This window comes from Lagenorhynchus albirostris, chromosome 14 (genome assembly GCF_949774975.1).
Source record: "Lagenorhynchus albirostris chromosome 14, mLagAlb1.1, whole genome shotgun sequence".
Lineage (NCBI taxonomy): Eukaryota > Metazoa > Chordata > Mammalia > Artiodactyla > Delphinidae > Lagenorhynchus > Lagenorhynchus albirostris.
This window is the reverse complement of record NC_083108.1, coordinates 69444428-69464848: the sequence shown is the minus strand read 5'-3', so window position 1 is coordinate 69464848 and position 20421 is coordinate 69444428. Positions and strand designations below refer to the sequence as shown.

Here is a 20421-nt window from a genome sequence, read left to right as displayed (position 1 = left end):
ATGTTTCTCACCCTCCTCCCTCCTTCCTTCCCTCTCTCCTTCCTTGCATCCCTCCCTTCCTCCCTTCCTATCTTCCTCCCTCTCTGTCTAATTTTTGAAATAGTTGAAGATTCATGAGAAGTTGCAAAAATGGTATGAGAGACTTCCCGTGTACCCCTCCTCACCCAGCTTCCCCCAGTGGTAAAGCGTCCCATGGCCGTGGTACATTATCAAGGCCAGGACGTCGGCCTTGGCCCGGTGCTGTGAACAATACTACTGCTTTATTTGGTTTCCTCCAGTAATCCTGTGTTTCTGAATCTCCACCTTCTGTCTTTAGCCCCCACACGTGCTGCTCAGTAGTCTTCCAGCTAAGCCTCTATGTGCTCATCTGTAAAGGGGGTTAAAAGTCCACCTTAGGCATCAGGCCCAGTGCTGGATGTCTGGGAAACAGGAGTGAACTAGCCCAGGCTTCTGTTTTTGAGGAATCTGGTGTGCTAGGGGTGGGAGGCACATAAAATGATTATTTTGATTCCAAACAATGTGAGAAGTCAGCATTGGAGCCATATTAATCTGTCTTAAATAGCACCGCAATCCCAGTTGGACTGTGGAATCCTGAGGGCAGGGCTGGGCTGTCTCCCCACCCTCAGCTCCACCGAGCATCTCACAGGTCCTGGGAGGCAGCGGTACTTAATGCAAGCGAGAGAGGGGCCTCTTTTATCCCCAGGCACCACGTGCTTGCAAACTCGCTTTATGTCCCCAGCAACCCTAAAAATGGCAGCTCTTTACTCCCATTTTACTGAAGAAGAAATCAAGACAAAGAAGCCTAGGTTGTTTGTGGAATTTCTCAACCCCACCCTCCGTGTGGCCAGGGAGCCTCCTGTTAGGGGCTGTGAACTTGCCACTCCTTCAGTAGATGGCGGCTTGGCTTTTCATGTCATTTCTGGCAAGAATAAAAAGTTGATAAACAGCGGATGCGTACTTGCCCCTGTAATTCATTTTACAGGCCTTCAAAGCATAAATGTCTTGCAGCAACTGTCCTGGGCCAGAGGTTTTCTGGCTTCTTTTTTGAAGCATTGGAACAAAGCCTGCCTTACAGGGCAGCCTAACACAGGGGGCAGAGAAAGGCCCTGCTTACAGGAGGGAGCAGAGGCCCCAGGGAGGCTGCCGGGCTTTTTCTCGAAAGAGCCCTGGAGTTGGAATCGGGCAGACCTAGGACGAATCCTAGTTGTGGAAAACCATGTGACTTTGGGCCAACTGCTCAACCTTTGACCTTTAGGCTACTGCTCTATAAAATAGAGAAAACCAGCCTTCACCCTGGAAACGTGTGTCATATAACTTATACCTGGTGGAGTCCAGTCGCTGGATGCCCAGTGCGCAGAAGCTGCCAGGCTGACGACGGCGATGACCGCTGTTGCCGGGGGCTCTGCCAGCATTGACTCGGAGACAGATGCCACCTGCCACCATCATACCCCCCCCAGCCCCCAAAGGAATTCTGGGCACACCATTCCAAGTCATCCCATTCCCTGTGTGCCCTCCAAAAATGGTGGGAATCCACCCTGCTTTTTCCCTGTGCAAATCTGATAGTCAGAAACCTCACTTATTCATATTCACAGGAACAAAGAGCTTAAAAGAGCTGGACCTCAGCTGTAAGATGCATCTCTTGTCTCCACCTCGGGGTTCTCAGGAAACTAAAGGAGATGGAGCGTCCTGTGACGAGGACACCACACATGGCGGCTTTTCAGCCAAAGATAATGTGATCGTGTGGATTTTTCACGGTTGTTTGACCAAACCACGGTTGTTGTGGTCGAGGGTGGCCTCTTGGACTACAAGCCTGACCTCTGATTTTTATTGGCCTCCATGGCCAGGCAGCATCTCCCCCACCCCTGAGTCTGCTGCCTGGGTCCGTTCAGATGCTGGGAGCCCTGCTGTCGCCATGCAGTGACAGTGCCGTAGGATGGGACCCTTCCCCAGACCAAGGGCGGGTTACAGACTCCACCCCTGTCTTCTCTTCCCAGGCTCAGCTGCACAAGAGGCCAGAGATGGACAGTCCCAGCGATACCCCCAGCTGGGCCCCACAGCCCAAGACCCCCAAGTCCCCCTTCCAGCCCGGGGTGCTGGGCAGTCGCGTGCTGCCCTCCAGCGTGGAGAAGGACGAAAGGTGAGAGTGTTGCTAACACATAAAAGTTAGGGATTATGCATGATACTGTTATTGTAATATGAGCTATGATAGAGCAGGGGTTAGCCAACTATAGCCCACAGGCCAAATTCAGCCCACTGTCTGTGTTTGTAAATAAAGTTTTATTGGCACACAGCCATCATTTAAGGATTGTCTGTGGCTGCTTTCCTGATGCAACTGCAGACCTGACACATTGGCACAGACACCCTATAACCTGCAAAGTCAAAAATACTTACTGTCTGACCCCGGTGATAGAGGAAGGCAGAAGAAGACTTCAGAACCCAGACTTGAGGAGGACGGGTGTGGAGAAGGCTTCCAAGAGGAGGGGGTGCCTGATCTGCGTCATGACAGACGAGAGGTGGCCAAAGTCACAGCACATGCAAAGGTCCAGGGGCCTGGTAGAACTGGGTGCTGTAGGCTGTGCATGTTATTGGAGCACAGAGTGGGCCGTGGGAAGCAGGAAAGCAAGAGGACGAGAGAGAGAGACAGGCTGAGGCAGAGGTGGTACCTGTCTTGCTCTGCGGATGCCAGAATTGCTCTGGGGTCAGCTGAGGGCACCAGTGTTTCTCCAGGGCTGGAGGGACCCCCAGACCAGGAGGCCTGGTTTTGAGCCTCCACCATCAGGCAAGCCTTGCTTGGGGTACTCAGACCCCTGTCTGCCCAGGGGACCTCTCCTTCCTCACAGACCCCCACCCCACCGCCAGCCAGGTCAGCAATGTCCCTGAGCCTCCGGGACTGTGGAGTCTGGAGCTTTCTCTGAGATCAACAGAAGTAAGGTCTTGTGTGTACATGTGTTTGATTATAAAAGTAGTACATGCTCACCTTGGGAATTGTAGAAAATATAAAATGAATATAAAGCAGGAAAGAAAATCACCCATGATGTGATACCCCGCCCCCCCGCCAGAAGACTACCATAGTGACATTTGGGCCTTTCTCCTTCCATTCTTTTTAAATGTAGTCGAGATGACAACATAAAATATATATAGCTTCTTTTCCGGTTTCATGTGACGATTCTCCCATAGCCATTAAAGTCTTCATAAGCATGATTTCTTTTTCTTTAAAAAATTTTCAGATGTTTTTGTTTGACTTCACTGTTTTTGTTAAAATGATGTGTTCTCCTTACAAGCCATTCTGAGAAACAGAGAAAAATACGTAAAGAAGAAAGTAAAAAATAAGACACTCGAAAATGTTATCGTTCGGTTGGTGATGACTCAAGTGTATTCGCTTTGAGAAAATTCATTGAGCTGTGCACTTGTGAGCTGAGTGACCTCTGGATGTGTGTTCTTCAATTTTTAAAAAAAGTTAAAACAAATCGTACCTCCTCCAAATAATTATTGTTATTATTCGGTAAACGTAAGATCGATCTATCTATCTGTGTCTTACAGGCATTGTTTTAGTCAGGGTTCTCCAAAGAAACATAACAATAGTATGTATACACAGGGAGAGAGAGAGAAGGATTTATTTTAAGGAATCGTTTTTCATGATTGTGGATGCTGACAAGTCCAAATTCTGCAGGGTAGACAGGCAGGTTGCAGACCTGACGAGGAGCTGGTGTTGCAGTTCAAGTCCCAAAGACAGTATCTTGGTAGAATTCCCTCTTCTTCCGGGGAGGTTGGTCTTTTTCAATTAAGGCCTTCGACTGATTGGATGAGGCCCACCCATGTTATGGAGGGTAATCTGCTTTATTCAGAGACAACTGGTTTAAATATTAATCTCATCTAAAAAATAAAATACCTTCACAGAAATAGCTAGTATAATGTTTGACCAAACAGCTGGGCACTGTGGCCTAGCCAAGTGGACACACAGAATTAACCCTTATGGGCATGTACCTGGGTAGAGAGATGGAAGGATGGATGGATATTTGGGTGGCAAATGGATGGATGGAAATAATTTTAGGTAAGCGTGACTTTCTGCGGCAGAATATTTCACAGAATGGATGTACCATGATTTATCTAACATTCTTCATTTCGGAGCACTTTGGTTAATTCCTGTTTCAATCATGTCGACATGGGCATCTTTGCTGCCTGCGAGTGTGGCTCAGCCCCCACCCACACGGCGGCAGGAGAATTGGGTCCCCCAGGGAGTCCTCGGTCAGGCTCACACTTGACCCCCACTGCCTTTGTGGTTTCAGATCGGAAGAGCCCTCTCCCCAGTGGCTAAAGGAGCTGAAATCCAAGAAGAGGCAAAGCTTGTATGAAAACCAAGCTTGAGCAGGTATGAGGGGCTCTGGAGGGGAGACCCGGACAGAGCCTGCAACCTGAGGAGCAGGGGACTTGGGCCGGGAGGCCAAGGCTCAGAGACCTGGGATGCTGTACCCTGGAAAAGAGAAGGGAAAACGTGGTTGAGGGTGTTTGGGGTTCCCGTAAAGAGGGTGGCAATGATCTGCTTCTTCTTAGGGAAAAAAAAAACACAGTTGGACGGCCTGGGGTGGGTGGAAAGGGCATGGACGGACTCTGGTCTCACGCCCTTGGCCAGCCCTTCTCACTGCATCTCAGGCCCCCTTTATAAATTGAACGGGCGGGACAGCTTAATCTGAAATGTCCCCAGTTTCTACATTCCTATACAACCTGTATAATTAAAAATTAATTTGAAAAAAAAAGAAATTAAAAAATCGAACGATTAGATATGCCTTGGTGTGGGCCCCAAATGATTTAACTTCCTGAACTTTAGTTTGCCCATCTGTAAAATGGGGTAGCAGCGCCCGTGTTGCCGAGCGGTCCAGAGGGCTCCCTGAGAATGGACCGGAAGTCTCTGGGGGAGGAACACATAGCTCTTTACTCCGTCAGCGTCAGCTCTGCTCTGAGCAGCACAGGAGACCCACCACCCGTTCTCCACAAACCTGAAATCCAGAAAGCTCGCAAAGCGAAGTACTTCCATCCCTTATTTAGTGACAAAACCTGACCTGCATGGATAAAATACTATTTAGACTCTGTTTTCCCCATTTCATATGAACATCCATACGTAATACTGCAGGCATATTATGTGCTTAATGATGGGGGTGCTGCATAACGTACGTATGTATTATACGTTACATAATATTTACATATAAGCATATATATGTCTGTATATATGTATCTAACAAACTCAAAATTTCTGAATTCCCCAATAAATCTATGCTCTAGGATTTCAGATAAGGGATCAGAGCCTGTGTTTATTTGGTGCTCAGTGCTGTACCCACGATATCTCACTTAAGCTCCCGGCCACCCATTGAGGACACCGCCGACGCTGGTACCCTGACCTGACCCTAAATTTCACGTTCATTCCATCATATCCAGCCGCCTGCCACCTTCCCCATCCCACCCGTCAAAAGGAAAAGTCGTCTTTCCTGGCCTGTAGCTTGTGGGTGGCTGCCTTGGGGAGCACCAGAAAAGTGTTTAGGGCTCAATGATGGGGAGAAATGGCGTCTCTTGTTCCCCCTGCTGACACCAGGACTGTCCCTTCCTCTCCAGACAGGGGCCACTGCCACATCTAATGAACAAGCCTTAACTGTCAGTACCCGAAGACGAGGTCCCGCTGCTGCCGTTGCTTCCTGCACACACCTGGGCCCTTCCGGTCGGTCGGTCTGTCGGTCGGGTGGAGAAGGCTGCCCAATGCCCCCCCTCACCACAGGCTCTCCTGGACGGATGGGGCAGGAAGGCTCACCCTCCACGAGCACGTGCTCTGTCTCCCCGGACAGCACTTCAGGCTGGGAAAGAAGCCAGGCGGCCCAGAAATGTCCATGCTGGTGGTTTGGTTTGGTTTTGTTTAATGTAAAAATGTGCATTTCTACCCATTTTAAACCCCTGCAGCAGCTCCAGGAATATGGATGTAAGGCTGGACCGTCTCCCCTGGGTTCTGAGTCGTGAAAGCGCCTGTTTCCCCCCGACCCCCACCCAGGGCTGGTCTTTTTTTGGAAGGACATTTCCAAGGAAGATGAAACCATACATTTCCTGCTGTAACTGTGGTCCCAGCAGTACCACCGGGTTGGGGGCTTTGATCGCTCCTTTGGCGAATTCCTTCTCCCTCTCGAAGAATCAGCAGTTCTGATCTTTAAACACACCTGCCCTCATTCTTTCAAGTGTATTTATCCTCCCGGTGGGGCTGTGTGCAGAGCTTGCCTGTTCCATTGTACATCACGTTTTGTTTGCTTTAGAAGGTGATAAAGCAATAATCCAGCCAACTTTCTTTGAAATTTGATATGTATATATGTTTTTATGTTAAAGAACAGGAGGAGAGGCGTGTGAATAGTTTGCGTGAAGTATCCAATCATCTCAGGTTATCTTATCCCTACCCCAAGCTTTTTAAAACTTCTGATTGTCACCCTGGTGTACACTTTCCTGGTTCCTATTCATCCGAGCTCTGATTTCTGTAGGGTGACCTTTGTCCCTTGGCCTCAAGGTTCAAAAACCTGCAGCCCAAATGGCAGTGCCTTTCCCTCCCAAACATCAGACCCACCCGAGAGGCTTTTTCTCCAAAGTCCCTTTCTGAGCACAACCTGAGCTGCTGGCATAAAAGATCTATTCCCAGTTGGTCTCAGGACAAACGATGAATGAGGGGTCCTTTTTGTTTCTTCTCACCTCTTCTTTCTACCCAACCTCCCCCCAATTCTACCTGACCAGGTGCTTTTTCTAGGTCAAAATGCAGGAAGGGAGGGTCTTGCTGAAAGCCCTTCTCTGGAGGGGAGTCCCCCCGACCCCCAGCCCAGGAACTCTGGACAGACTTGCTAGACGCTAGGTAACCAAGTATAGGCTTGCCTTGCCTCTTTTTTTTCTTGGCAACTCTGAGCTCATTCCCAGGAATCTCCAAGACCTCTGGGGTCTCCAGTCATGGCTACTCTGTCCTTGTTTTTGGAAATCCTCCACACCAGCCTCCTCCACCCCTTGAGCCCAAGGCCCCAGCAGTCATCCCAGGGATAGCCGGCCCACCGCCGTGTCTGGAGTTGCCATAAACTTTGTGCCAACCTCGCCCGGGAGACACCCATGTGTGAGAGAGATGCGTGGGCAGTTCACAGGGCAGCCTGTGTTGCTGAGGGGCACTGGGGCTGAGCTTCCTCATGGATCTTTGCTCAGCAGTGGACTTCCCAAGAGGTGAAAATCTCTCCTAATAAATCCATCCTTTGCAAATGGTGTCAAAACCTGCTTCCCTTCTCCCTCCCTGGCCACCCCTCCTTCAGTCTCTGTTTGTCTCCTCCGCTCTTCCTCCCTTATCTCCCTTTACCACCTCTTCCCTCTCTTGGGTGTGGCAGGATGGAGCCCAATCCCGTCCCTGCAGGTTAAGACAAACACCCGGGCCCGAGAGGGGCTGTGGTTCAGCACCACGGACAGCGACCGAGGTGGGGGTGAGAGGCCCTCCCTCCCTGAGTCCTGCTGGCTGGGCGGTGGTTGCAGCCCATCTCCCGGGCAACCTTGTGCATCTGGAAACCTCATGCATGTGTATCTGGAGATCTGGTCCTGCTCCATCACAGTTTGTATTCTCTTCATTCCCTGAGTTTGTGGTCAGTCCGCTCTCTCTGGCCATTTGGGGATTTAATCCTTTCAGGAACCGCGTCAGTTGATTTTCCTTTCTTACTCTTCAGAGACCCAGTTCATGTTTCATTTCAGTTTTGCTGTAGTGTCCAGGTCAGTAGGTCCTCTAGACACTCCTAGTGTGCTGTGACCCTGACGTCCTTTCTCGCCTGCTGTCTTTCTTTGCCTTTCTCAAGGTGGGAAGGCCCCTTGGTACCATCTTAGGCAGTAGGAAGCCACTTGCTCTGTTCGGTCAGTATAGTGATACTCACCGTGCGAAACTCTCAGTTTTGAATTAGTCATGTTTCATCCCATGTATACCCAACAGGAAAGAAAAACACTTGAAAACAAGATTGACCTGGAGGTCTTCTGCCTAACCTCCCACACCTGGATTGGAAATAAAAATCCATTTCATTCCTTGGTGATGAGGACATACAAAGTCCACCCCTTGACACTGACTACAGCAGCCTCATCCCTTCACCGCTGAGCAGACAGTCACGGTGGGCCAGGAGCGGCCTACGCAGTGCCGGCTCCCGTCAGCCCCGGCTCCTGCGACGATCAGTACAATGCAGTTCGCAGCAACTGACGCTTAGAGCCTTTGCAGATAGCCAGGCAAACGGGTTATTTATTTCTCCTCTTTCTAAGCCAGATGAGCTCTTGGGGGCTAAGCAAGGGGTTGTATGGTAGTTTCTTGAGTTTGCCTGGAGCCACCTTTGGAAATCTGTCTCCTTTTAAACTAACTTAATATGCCTTAATCATTTGTATGCAATCAGGTCACCCGCCCTCATCCAGCCCTCCTCCCCTGGGCCTTTGGCTTGCTTTAAATGAGAGTTTTATACAGAATGCATCAAAAATAAGATGGATAGATAGGTGATTTTTTAAATTATACTCTCTCTCTCTCTCACACTCTCTCTCTCCCCCTCCATCCCCCCACACCCTCTTTGCACATCAGCATTTTGAGAGCTGGTCTTTTGATAAGTCCATATCTTTTTCTCCTCCAGTAGATCCCCTTCTTCATGGTCTCTTGCCTAATGTAACAGAAGCCTTTGGCCTGTAAAATTCCATGGTGAGGGCTCAAAAATCAGTGTTGTGGAGAACCTCTCAGTACCACCAGAGAAACTCCAGTGGAAGAGAAGCCTCACTAAACCCCAGTGGAGTTTAGAGTGTTGGGGGCTTTGAGTGATGCTGCCCTGATGGCCTCATGTCGTCTGGGGTTCGGGGAAAGGACAATCAGATGGGGAGGTTTTGCAGGGGACAAGCAAAGTCATGTACTTTCAGACAAATGCGTTTTCCCTTGTGCTTCCCAGGAAGAAGTGAGGCCAACTCTAGGTATCGGAATAGAGCTGAGCCTGAGGTCTTCAACCTTAGAGGCTGTGCAGGGGATTTGGAAAAACCTTAGGCATGATCTCCCTGAAGGAGACCTCAGCTGCTCCCACCCGGCGCTGACAGCTGCCTTGTCCATTTACATTTTTCATCACGGTACCCCCAGACTGCCCCAGGAGCTAGGCATCATTACAAAGCTAAAAACCCACAGATGTGTCATTGGATCACCTCCAAAACAAAATGCTTGCTTAAAGGTGACGTGGGCCTGCGTGGAAGACAGCGTCGCACCCAAGCAGAGGACTCTCAAGCCAGCCACTCCCTCTCTCCTCCTCCATCCCTGTGGTTCCTCCCACACAGCCCTGTCCCTTAATACAGGAAGCTAGATGACGGTTGTCTTTGTGTAAACTAGCATTTCAGGGTGAGGTCTGCAGGGAGGTGGGAGAAAAACTCTATCCACCGGGAATTGCGCCGCCTCCAATTTATGCCGTGGCGAGTCATACAGTAGTGGAGAATCCTTCTATAGCCTCCGACTGTGCCTTTCCTCCTCCAACATGTGATAAAACAGGAAAGCAAAAAAAAAAAAAGCCCCGTGGCATCGTGATTCCATGGAGTAGGAGGGAGCCACTTAAGGGAGAGGGGACCTGCCCCACATCTGGAAGGGGGTCCACCTTGGGCCTCACCCCCTTAGGGAGTGATGGATCTGAGCCCTGGGCTGAGAAGCTGCCAGGAGTTACCCTGTTGGAATTCTGGGCAAGTCGAGGGTCTGGAAACATAGAACCGCATAGAAAACCGGTAGGCATGAATGTGCTGAGTCTTGGTCTGTATCTCCTTTGGCCCCCATCACCCCTCTAGAGATTTCTTTCTTTTGTCTAGGTTGGTTCCTGCAGGGAGGGGGCCAGAAAACCAGGTACCTGGAAAGTCAGCCTGAGATTTCCAGCAAGGTAACCTCCCAGCCGCTCACTGCTCACCTCCCAGCATCTCCCTAAACGGCCGCCCTCACACCTGGCGCCACACCATCTCCCATGAATCAGCCTGGCACTGTTTTAACAGTCTCCGGCGGCGTCACACCTGCTAAAAAAAACAACGTGACGCCGTTGTCTAAAGAATGAGCTCATTCCACATAGCCTTATAGATCCTGTAAATACGGGGCTCACGAAAGTCATCTGTTGTGTTACTGAAGATATTTTGTACTGTGTTGTTCCCTAAATCATACCAACGTCCTACAAGTCCTGCACTTCCCAGATGGTTATGAGCCTCAAAATGCTTTGCAAGGTGGAGGGGGGAGTGGAAATATATATACGTCCGCTATGTATTTTCCTAACCTTTCTTCTGGGTCCCTTCCTCCGATATTTGAGTCACGATCGAAAAGGAACTCGAGTCCTGTGTGCGAGAAAGTTGAAGCGTCCTGCCAGTTGGTGTCCTTGCAGTTGCCTTATGAATTCACAGGCTCCAGGAGTTCTGAACAGAAGGTGGTCGACCGGCACTTTATCCAGTCCCAGAAATGATCTCTAATCGTGTGACTGAGAATTCATCTAGAGAAACCTATATTTTTAACATCAAAACAAACGGGACTTCCCGGACCTCACAGAGTATTGGATGTCTACCAGTGCTTTTCTATTTTGTAACTGTAAAGAGGTTTCATACGCACAGCAGAGCAGTTGGGAATCTGGTCGACTGCCCTAAAACAAAATGACCTTTGCATGTACAAAGACGTTGCATTCAGACTCTGAAAGCAGCAAATAAAGCTTTGACGCGAGCTGCACTGGAGACGTCAGCGTGTCGGTGTGTGAATGAATGGACTCCCCCATGCATGCATGCCTGTCCCCAGCTGAGTCAGCCTCTCCGCTGTGGCGAGCTGGGGGCCAGACGGAGGGAGGGCGCAGCAGGGGTCCTGGGAAAGGGGGCCGATGGAGAAAAGCAGGATCTCCATTCGACGTGGGGTTGGGTCCTCATTCTGCCTCCTCCTGGCTGTGGGGTGTCTCTGAACCCCCATGGTTCTCCAGAATGGGGGTGGTGACAGCGATAATAGTGGGCAAAAGTTAAAGGCGGTGGCTCTCAGCTGGGTGGATTGTGTCCCCCGCACGACATCTGGCAATGACAGGAGATGTTGTTTTAGTTATCACAAGGAGGGAAGGGAGATGCTACTGGCATCTAGTGGGTGGATGCCAGGGATGCCGCTTAGCATTGTACACTGTGCAGGACAGCCGTCACACCCCATCACACAGAATGATCCGGCCCCAGATGGCAATAGGGCCAGGATTGAGAACTCTAGGTTAAAGAAATGCGGCCCAGGAGATCTGGGCATATAGTAGGTCTTCAGGATCCTAAAGGAACTGATGGGCGTTGGGGAGTCAGGCCTGATAAGCTGTCGCACCTCTGTCTTCCCCCTTATATCCCCAGCAGCTGGCGGCTGCATCCCAGGTTAAGGGGTTGAGACCAGCTCTGCTTTCCATGGGCACCAGAAGGAAGCAGCCTCTTGGTTTGAACTGTCAACAGTAGGCAGGATCCTCAGTGATTAAAAGCTAGAAGGTAGCGCTGTGCTGAGTGTCTTGCTTTTGTGATCTCAATGGCTCGAGGAGAGAGAAGCTTCTCCATTTACAGATGAAGAGGCTGTGATTCTGACCTTCATTCGCTCACCCAAGGTCACACAAGTCCACCTGTTTCCAGAGCCCAGCTGTCACCCACACCTCCAGGGATGCAAGGAGGTTGGGTTTTGTGCCGACTTGAGAATGTTAGCCAAAAACAAACAGCAAAAGAAAACCATCTTGGTTAACAATTTACCCCTTTGCCCTCATTATTTTATTCATTCAGCAATCATTAAATACAGGTTCCCCTCCACTATCCGAAAGCAGAGCGTTCCTCTGAAACCTTTCCTAAGCTGCAATGGCATAAATTGAAGAAGCAATTACCTGAGGACACATCTTGCTCACAGATGCACAGAAGAAATGGAGATAAAGCACAGATGCTGTCAGACACAGTTCAAAGCTCCGGCCGCTTGATGCTGAGATACTGAGTGTGGTTCCCACGGAAGGCACTTGGTGGCGCCACTCGCTGCTTGGGGCTCAGCTCACCACTGTCATGGCTCGTTATAAAATGAACACTGAACGTGATTTTTGCTTTTTACCCCATTTTTGTAAAAGCAGAAATTCTCTGGATTTCTTTCCGTTAAAAACAAACAGGTACTAATGTAGGTCTTTCATTAAAGCAAAGTAGCTTAAGGAAAACTTTCGAAAAGCCGGGAAATTCTGGTAGCTATCACAGGCAAAATTATACTTTGTTAAGCACACACACAAAATGCGTGGATCTTTTTTTTGGTCATAAATAAAGGGACTATCATGATCATCTCTATTTCTATTTAGGCTAAGAGCTGGGCCCTGGAGGAGGCCAACCCCTTCTCCTCTGCTGTGTGACCCTGGGTGAGTGACTCCACATCTCTGATCTGTCTCCCCCTCTATAAAGTGGAGATCATAATTCCTCCCCTAAAGAGGGCTGCGTGAGGATTGAACATACTGCTCGTGAAGCTGGCCCAGTGCCGTGCACATAGTAGGTCTTCAATAAATGGTCACTGTTATTTGTCAATGTATAATGAAATGCGCAACGAAAATGAATCTTTGTATAACGAATCTTCTGTATAACGAAAATGAATCTTTGCTGGGTCTGTTACCACATCTCGTGGAAATGTTTGGGTGGATTTACACGCAACTTGGAGGGTATGTTCAGGGTGATCTGACTTAAAATTTAGGCCACATGGCACATGGGAAAATTGACAGATTCTGGGACCCCTCACTTTAAGACCTGGAGCCTTTCCAAGGACGTCATGCACCTCAATAGGAAGATGGTGGAGCTGAGAAGCCAAAGGAAGGAAGTTGAAGACACTGAGATCTTTACACCCCGATGCCCCCTGCCTGGTGCTGCCGGGCTTCCCACAAAGCTGATGCAGTCCGTCTGCCCCCAGGAAGTCATCAGAGGCCACGGCTGAGGACACAGAGGCATGGGGGCCTCCCTGGGCCTGCTATTGGGGTGAAGTGGCCCGCACAGAATCAGGTGGACAGGGCGCTGCCTCAGCAAGCCAGGATGTGCTGGGCTGTCAGAAAACGCCCATAAATAGGACGGTCCCTGCAGAAGCAGACTGAGTCTGCAGACGGCATCGGCCCCTCTGTTCTCAAGGCGACTGCAACAGGTTCATTCTGGGTATGCGGGGAGAGAGAGGCAGGCCCGGACTTTGGTGGTCTCCGGGGGGCGTGCACAGCTGGCCCCCTGCACCAACCGGGGATCCACGTGAGGGCTGGAGCCGAGAGGGAGGAACCAGGACAGCGACCAAGCCAGCTGGTGTCTGAGGGGGTGCGCAGGGTCGAGCCCTTGGCTGTGAGCTTAGGGCAGGGGACCTACAAAGACTGAGCACCGCTGAGGAAGCGGAATGGGCAAACTGGGGGCCTGCCACATCTGCTGAGAATCCTCTGTGAGCTGGACCTCCATGAGCTGGACCAGGCCCTGTTTCCTGCTGAGGCTGGACACAGGCAGACAGACAGCCCGCAGGCTACGCATCCCTGGGCCTGTGTCCTGAGTATATGGGCCACGCAGCCCATCTACTTCCAGGAATGTGGGGTGTAGCTGAGGCCACTGTGGATGTCTGAAATGGGCATGTGTGTGTGCAAGAAAGAGAGAGGGGCTGTGTTTGTGCAACAGGTGGGAAGTGACCATGTACAATGACCACGGGAGCTTGTGTGTGTGTGTGTGTGTGTGTGTGTGTGCACCTGTGCATGTGCTGATAAGCAGGAAAACAGTCCTATGTGTCTGTGTGTGCGGCATCAAGAGAATCCTTCCACGTGACTAATGCAGGCCCAGGGGTGTGTGGCACAGTCCCTAGGGATGCAGGGGAGCTGTCTGTCTGTTTGTGTCTGTGTCTCTTTAAGTGGCTGGAACAAAGTAAGTCCTCCATAAATGCATATGAAATGAATAAGTGAATGCAGAGAAACTGGACTGGAGCCGGTGTCCCAGGACCTGGTCCGGCATCATGCTTTCTCTAGATGTCTGCCTGTCTGTCCATCTCCCACCAGTCTGTGGTCTCTTCCTCTCCATCACCCAGCACAGGGCCAGGCACCAACTGGGTTCTCACGGAATCTTTGGCAAGTGAAGGAGTCAGTGAACAAAAAACTATACTGCTTGGGGTGCAGAGGCGGGAGAGATTCCTGTAGAGGAAATCCAGGCAACACCCACCCTCTGAGCAGGGTCTGGAGGTGCTGTGTCCGCACAGAGCTCCGGGTGTGGGGGAAGGGCACGCGCTTTGGAGCCCAGTCCCAGCCCCACCTCACTGGGCCTCGGGATTACCCTCTGTAAAATGGGGATCCTGACCCCCCTGACTGTCCCGGTCCCTGTGGTCCATAGTAGATACTAAGGGGATGTTTGCTGAATGACTGAGTGACCACATGTAGGTTGTGAGCAATGACCACATCTCAGAGACAGCCAAGTTCTATAGCTCAGCCTCGACTCCAATCACGTCAACACCTGGTTTTGCCCGGGTGCACCTGGTGACTCTTTTGCCTTTGACTGAAGCCACAGGTGTTCCTGGGGCAATGGCGGAGCAGCACAGCGCGCCGGAACAGGCTGCCGCCGGCAAGAGCCACGGAGGCCTCGGGGGCGCCTACAAGGTACCGGGCAGGGAGGGGGTCCTGGGGGCTCTGGGCCCAGGGCCGCTCTTGGTCCTCAGGGTCAGCCTCCTGGCCAGGCAGCCTCTCTCCAGAAAGGAGCCGCAGCCCTTCTGGCCAGCTTGGACCACGAGGACATGTCCCCGCCCTGCGATAAATTCACTTCATGGCTCTGCCCCATCGTTCCTCTTCTGTGTCCTTGTCTGCAAAATGGAACTGGTCACGCGTACCCTGCCAGTCTCAATGCGGGTTTCGGGAGACGCGGCACTGACTCTTCTGCCTGACCTTGGTCCAGTCCCCGGCCGTCTCTGGGCCTCAACGGCCCCATCTTTAAAGTGGGGATGGTGCCCACCCTTCTCAGTGTGAGAGCTCAATGCTTGTGCCAGTGCCATGGCCAGCTAGCGGAGGAATCTGAGAGCTGGGATTTGTTGGCTCTGTCATTTTTTTTTTTTTTTTTTTTTTTAGTTTTTGGCCGTGCTGCGTGGCATGTGGGATCTTAGCTCCTTGACCAGGGATCGAACCCGCGCCCCCTGCATTGGAAGCGCGGAGTCTTAACCACTGGACCGCCAGGGAAGTCCCGGCTCTGTCCTTTCTAAGCTATCCCGGGGGCTTTAATTTGAGATGGGGTCCAGGAATGAATTGACTAAGGAGATAACTGGGGGCTTTAACCAGAAGGGTGCACACCGGGAGGGGAAGAGCAGCAAAGAGGCCTGCCTGGCTGATTCGTGGGTGAATCAGCCTTGCCCTGTGGACCCCCAGCTTTCCCCTGGGGAGAGCTGCCCAGAGGCAGCCGCCCACCAGAGAAGAGGGTATCACTGCCGGCCCTTCCTGGCTCCTTTTGGCATTTGGCTTTCCCCTGACCACTCCAGTGCTCGGGAGAAAAGAGCCCACTGGCTTATTGAGTCCATGCCTCCACTTAACTTGCTGTGCAGCCCAGGACGTTTTCTGAGCCTCCCTTGACCCTTGTATAAAATGACCAGAGCCAATGCTCCCCAGGGACCTGCTACGAAGATAGTTTGTGCTTCTAGGCGGGTGAAAGAGGCAAAACCTTCCTCTGCCTTTGCAACCACTTCCTCTGGGGTATAGGGACAGGTGAAGTTCAACTGTTGCAAACTGGAGTTTTATCTGTCCTGCCCGAGGCTTTTTAAATGGAGAAATTTCACATTAAGGAAATTACAGACTTCTGGCTTCTCTTGAAAAGCTTAGAAGGGGGCCCGCAGTCCCTCCTATCCACAGCGGCTTCATTGCCCTACAGTAACCCTCTGTTTATTTTGGTCATTTTGCTTTATTTGATTTTGCACTGCCTCCGGCCAGATACCAGAATTGCAATCCCTGGATTAATGGGGGTTCCTGGAGGTGTTCCCCTCCATGGCCACCAGGGGGCAGGGCAGACCTGTGGCGGTGCCGGCTTCAGGCCTGTACCAGGCAGAGCTGAGGGAGCGGATGGCAGTACCTCCCTCCAAGGCCCTAGAGAGGGCCTGGCAGGACACAGGCTGGGGCTGGGAACCCTGCCCCGGTGGGATGCTCAGGAGGCTGCCCTTCCAGGTGATCGTGTACGAAATGGAGAACTTCCAGGGCAAGCGGTGCGAGCTCTCGGCCGAGTGCCCCAACCTGACAGAAAGCCTGCTGGAGAAGGTGGGCTCCATCCAAGTGGAGTCGGGGCCGTGAGTACCTGCACCCCCAGCCCCTCCTCACAGCCCTGAGCCCTCTGGAAGTCGGGAGGTCCAGGATCAAGCTCTAGATCTGCTGTGGGGCCTTAGGCAACTCCCTTCCCATCTCTGGCCTCAGTTTTCCCACCTGTAAGATAAGAGCATTGAACTGTGATTTTCTTGGAGTCCTTCTAACTCTCCATCTCTGAGGTCAGTAGCAGGGCACTGCGGAGAGAGAACAGAGGAAGACACCCAGCACCTAGCTCAGTGCCTACTAGTGGGATTTAATAGTTTTAATAATGATGATAATATCTAAATTCTAATGTGCTTTTTATATCACTGAATCCCTCTTGACAGATGAAGAAACTGAGGCCAAAGTGGTCACGTGTCCTGTGCATGTCCACATGGCAAGCAGGAGTCCCAGCTGGACCCTGAATTTTTCAGGTGGAAAGTCCAGGCTCTGGTACTACCCACTTGGGTGATCCTGGGCAAGGTGCTTCACCCTCTTGGCCTCTATTTTCTCATCTGTCAAATAGGATAATAAGGGTACATACTTCAGAGAGAGTTTTTGTGAAAGTGAATGGAAGGATGCACATAAATAATTACAATATAGGGCTTCCCTGGTGGCGCAGTGGTTGAGGGTCCGCCTGCCGATGCAGGGGACGCGGGTTCGTGCCCCGGTCCGGGAGGATCCCACACGCCACGGAGCGGCTGGGCCCGTGAGCCATGGCTGCTGAGCCTGTGCGTCTGGAGCCTGTGCTCCGCAACGGTAGAGGCCACAGCAGTGAGAGGCCCACGTACCGGAAAAAAAAAAAAATTACAATATAATAGTCATAATAGCCCTAACAATATAATAGTAAGAAGAAGAAAAATAAGAGGAGGAGGGGGAGGGGCAGGAGAAGGAGGAAAAGGAGGAGATGTCTATGGAATACTTACTGTGTGCCAGGCATTGCATTTAAAATGTTTCTGAGAGACTTCCCTGTTGGCGCAGTGGTTAAGAATCCGCCTGCCAATGCAGGGGACACGGGCTCGAGCCCTGGTCTGGGAAGATCCCACATGCCGCGGAGCAACTAAGCCCGTGCACCACAACTACCAAGCCTGCTCTCTAGAGCCCACGAGCCACAACTATGGAGCCCGCGCTCCTAGAACCCGTGCTCTGCAACAAGAGAAGCCACCGCAATGAGAAGCCCACATACTGCAGTGAAGAGTAGCCCCCACTCGCTGCAACTAGAGAAAAGCCCGCGTGCAGCAATGAAGACCCAATGCAGCCAAAAAATTAAATTAAATAAATAAAAATAAAATAAAGAATAAAATAAAATGTTTCTGAGCAGCCTACACAGAGGCTGCACATAAAATAGATTCTCAAGACTCTTCCCCAGGATGGTTTTCTGACTCAGAGTCTCAACTCCCAGTATGTTCCAGCAGCTCCCTCAATACCAGGACCGGGGCTCAGTAGTAGCACTGGAGGGAAGGTGCAGGGTCAAAAGTCAGCAGCTCTTGGGCACCCCCCTCACTAGTCTTGGGTCCTCCCGCAGGGCAGCAGAGGCGACCCAGGCCTCTTTCCTCCTGCAGGTGGCTGGCATTTGAGCGCAGGGCCTTCCGCGGGGAGCAGTATGTCCTGGAGAAGGGGGATTATCCTCGCTGGGACGCGTGGTCCAACAGCCACCGCGGTGACAGCCTCCTGTCCCTCCGGCCTCTGCAAATTGTGAGTATAGCGCCTAGAAGCAGGACGTGCCTGGAGCTCGTGAGGCAAGCTCCTTTCACAAGGTCAGCCGAGGGCTTGGCTGGCATTCTACGTGAATAATTCTGTCCTCCTGCCACCCTCTCTGTGCCTCGCTGTCCCTATCTGCTAAATGACGGAGTTTTTAACCGGACTTGAAAGGCCCCTCTTGGTTTCACGGCTCTCTGGCTCTAAAATGCCTAAGGAGACCAGCTCTGGGGGTGGACGTTATTTGACTTAATTCTTTCCTGGAGCCTCCCTGCCCCCTGTTCTGGGCATGGGAGCAGCCAGTTCACCCCGTGGTCTTTGCCCCCAGGATGGTCCGGATCACAAGCTGCATCTCTTTGAGAACCCGGCTTTCGGCGGCCGCAAGATGGAGATAGTGGACGATGACGTGCCCAGCCTCTGGGCTCACGGCTTCCAGGACCGTGTGGCGAGCGTCCGGGCCATCAACGGGACGTAAGGGACCTGATCCCACTCTTGCCCCTGCCCTGTCCTCCAGTTGGCATGCCTCTGGCTCCACACAGAATCTTTGTTCACAATTTCCTACACAGCTGACGTTTCCTGCTCCTTCAGGCCCGGAGGCCCTTCACTCAAGTCAGTGCGTCTATACCAACGGTGCTCAAAGCCCCATTCAAGATCCCCCATGAGGCGAATGTCCAATTGCTTGCATTCCTGTACCATTGGTTATCCAGGAAGCCTTGACTTATAGACAGTTTTATCTTTTTTTTTAACCAAGTGAAGTCTGTCCCCCTTACCTGTCTCCATCAAAATCTTCACTCCTTTTCTGAACATCCCTAGGCCCTTGAACTCAGATATTTTTTTCCTTTTCGCAATCTTTGTCCTTCTTACCAGGGAACCCAGCCTGTAGGTAGGCGTGGCTTGAGTAGTACATAGGAGAGCAGGCTCATCACCTCCCTCCTTCTAGGCTTGATATCTCTGTTAATACAATCTTAGGATCACCATCCCTTTGTCCAGGTGACTGTATCTCACTTGCAGGCTTGTGATCTGGGGTTGGGCCTTGAAAGGTGCCACCTCTACCTGATAATAATGTATTCAACAACTTTTTACTAAGTTATCACCTATGGTCAGGGTATGGGGGCAACAAGAACTATACAATTCCTCCCTCAAGAATTTCACAGTCTTATAGGGAGACAGACAAGGAGATAGTATTCGCAGTTCGTTGTGATCAGAATTGTGATGGGGGATGTACAGGGGCTCTGAGGGTCCTGATGAGGCACTTGATTCAGCCTGGGGGTGTCAGGAAGGGCTTTCTGGAGGAGGAGATATCTGAATTGATATGTAAAGGATACTAATGAAAGAGGAGATGAAATAAGGTTGAGGCAAGGACAAGCATTCCAGGCAGAAGGAACAGCATGTGTAAAGGCTCAGAGACATGCAGGTTCAGGGAGAATAGAATAAGACAGGCTGGAGTGTGGGGTATAAAGAAGGAATGAGAGATGAGGCTAGAGATGCTACGTGAAGAAGCTTGTGGGCAGGATTAGGAGTTTGAGTTCATCCCGAGGGCACTGGAGAGCCAGGGAGGGATTTAAGCAGGTGGAGGGCATGATCAAACGCTGGTTTTAAAAGACTCGGTCTGGCCGGAGGCAAGAGATTGGACACTTACCACCCTCACCCCGACCTTGGTCTCCCTGCAGGTGGGTTGGCTACGAGTTCCCCGGCTACCGCGGCCGCCAGTACGTGTTTGAGCGGGGTGAGTACCGCCACTGGAACGAGTGGGACGCCAACCAGCCCCAGCTGCAGTCTGTGCGCCGTATCCGCGACCAGAAGTGGCACAAGCGGGGCTGCTTCCTCAGCAGCTGAAGGGCGCCCAGGCCCCAGTGGCCCAGGCCCACCCTGGGAGGCAGCAAGGGCAAGAAGAGGCGGCTCCAGGGCCGGGGTGAGGGCCTGTCTGGCCACCCTTCCCCGGAATCTGCTCAATAAAGCCTGGGGCCGGTCCCCCACCTGCCATGTTCCTCTGTGTCACTTTTTGAGGGGGCTGGGCCCCAGGTAGAGCCCAGGGGAGGGGCAGGATGAAGGAGGCTGGGGCTTGAGGGTTCTGAGAGCCCCAAGGGAGGGCTGTGAGCTGTGCTTCCATTTGAGGCAGAACCACATGCGCATCCTGCCCTGATTTTGTGTCTGTCTGCCTGTGTCTCCATCTGTCAGTCCGTCCATCCATCCATCCATCCTTCTCGTCTTCCTTCCATATTTCTATGTTTTCTTCTGTCCATTGATTTATCCATCCCTCCTTCTACCCACCCATCTTTCTACCCATTCTTTCAATTCTTCCTTCTATCCTCCCATCAACCCATCCATCCATCCCTCCATCCATCCATCTTACATCCCTCCCTCCCTCTGTCCATCCCTCCATCTCTCCCTCCCTCCCTCCCTCCATCCATCCATCCATCCATTCATCCGTCCATCCATCTACCCATCCATCCATCCT

At 51.6% G+C, this 20421-nt stretch overlaps 2 protein-coding genes across 7 annotated transcripts in view; both read left to right on the top strand.

Annotated features, from left to right (window-relative positions):
* Window positions 1-10728, top strand: part of KIAA1671 (KIAA1671 ortholog) — a 179008-nt gene extending 168280 nt beyond the window's left edge. For 4 of the 5 annotated variants that reach the window (XM_060121723.1, XM_060121724.1, XM_060121727.1 and 1 more), the window contains 3 exons: window positions 1995-2137; window positions 4287-4369; window positions 5605-10728. In XM_060121723.1, coding sequence (XP_059977706.1) covers window positions 1995-2137; window positions 4287-4365 — 222 coding nt within the window. In that variant the 3' untranslated portion in view covers window positions 4366-4369; window positions 5605-10728. The remainder of the gene's footprint in view (window positions 1-1994; window positions 2138-4286; window positions 4370-5604) is intronic. The other variant, XR_009534864.1, reaches the window with a different exon arrangement.
* Window positions 10729-10872: 144 nt separating this feature from the next.
* CRYBB3 (crystallin beta B3) lies at window positions 10873-19938 on the top strand. 2 transcript variants are annotated; one of them, XM_060121729.1, is made up of 5 exons: window positions 10873-14609; window positions 16152-16270; window positions 17828-17960; window positions 18292-18434; window positions 19634-19938. In XM_060121729.1, exons 1-5 carry the CDS (start codon window positions 14535-14537, stop codon window positions 19797-19799), a joined length of 636 nt encoding a protein of 211 aa, XP_059977712.1. In that variant the 5' UTR covers window positions 10873-14534; the 3' UTR covers window positions 19800-19938. The 2 variants fall into 2 exon arrangements, with proteins under 2 accessions (XP_059977712.1, XP_059977711.1); XM_060121728.1 differs by lacking the exon at window positions 10873-14609 and having other exon boundaries at window positions 15168-16270.
* Window positions 19939-20421: the final 483 nt, after the last annotated feature.

Coding starts and splice junctions, on each gene's coding strand:
- CRYBB3 (XM_060121728.1), top strand. CDS start 15,975: ATGGCCACCAGGGGGCAGGGCAGACCTGTGGCGGTGCCGGCTTCAGGC. Junction 16,271..17,827: donor ATCCAAGTGGAGTCGGGGCC/GTGAGTACCTGC, acceptor TTCCTCCTGCAG/GTGGCTGGCATTTGAGCGCA. Junction 17,961..18,291: donor CCCTCCGGCCTCTGCAAATT/GTGAGTATAGCG, acceptor CTTTGCCCCCAG/GATGGTCCGGATCACAAGCT.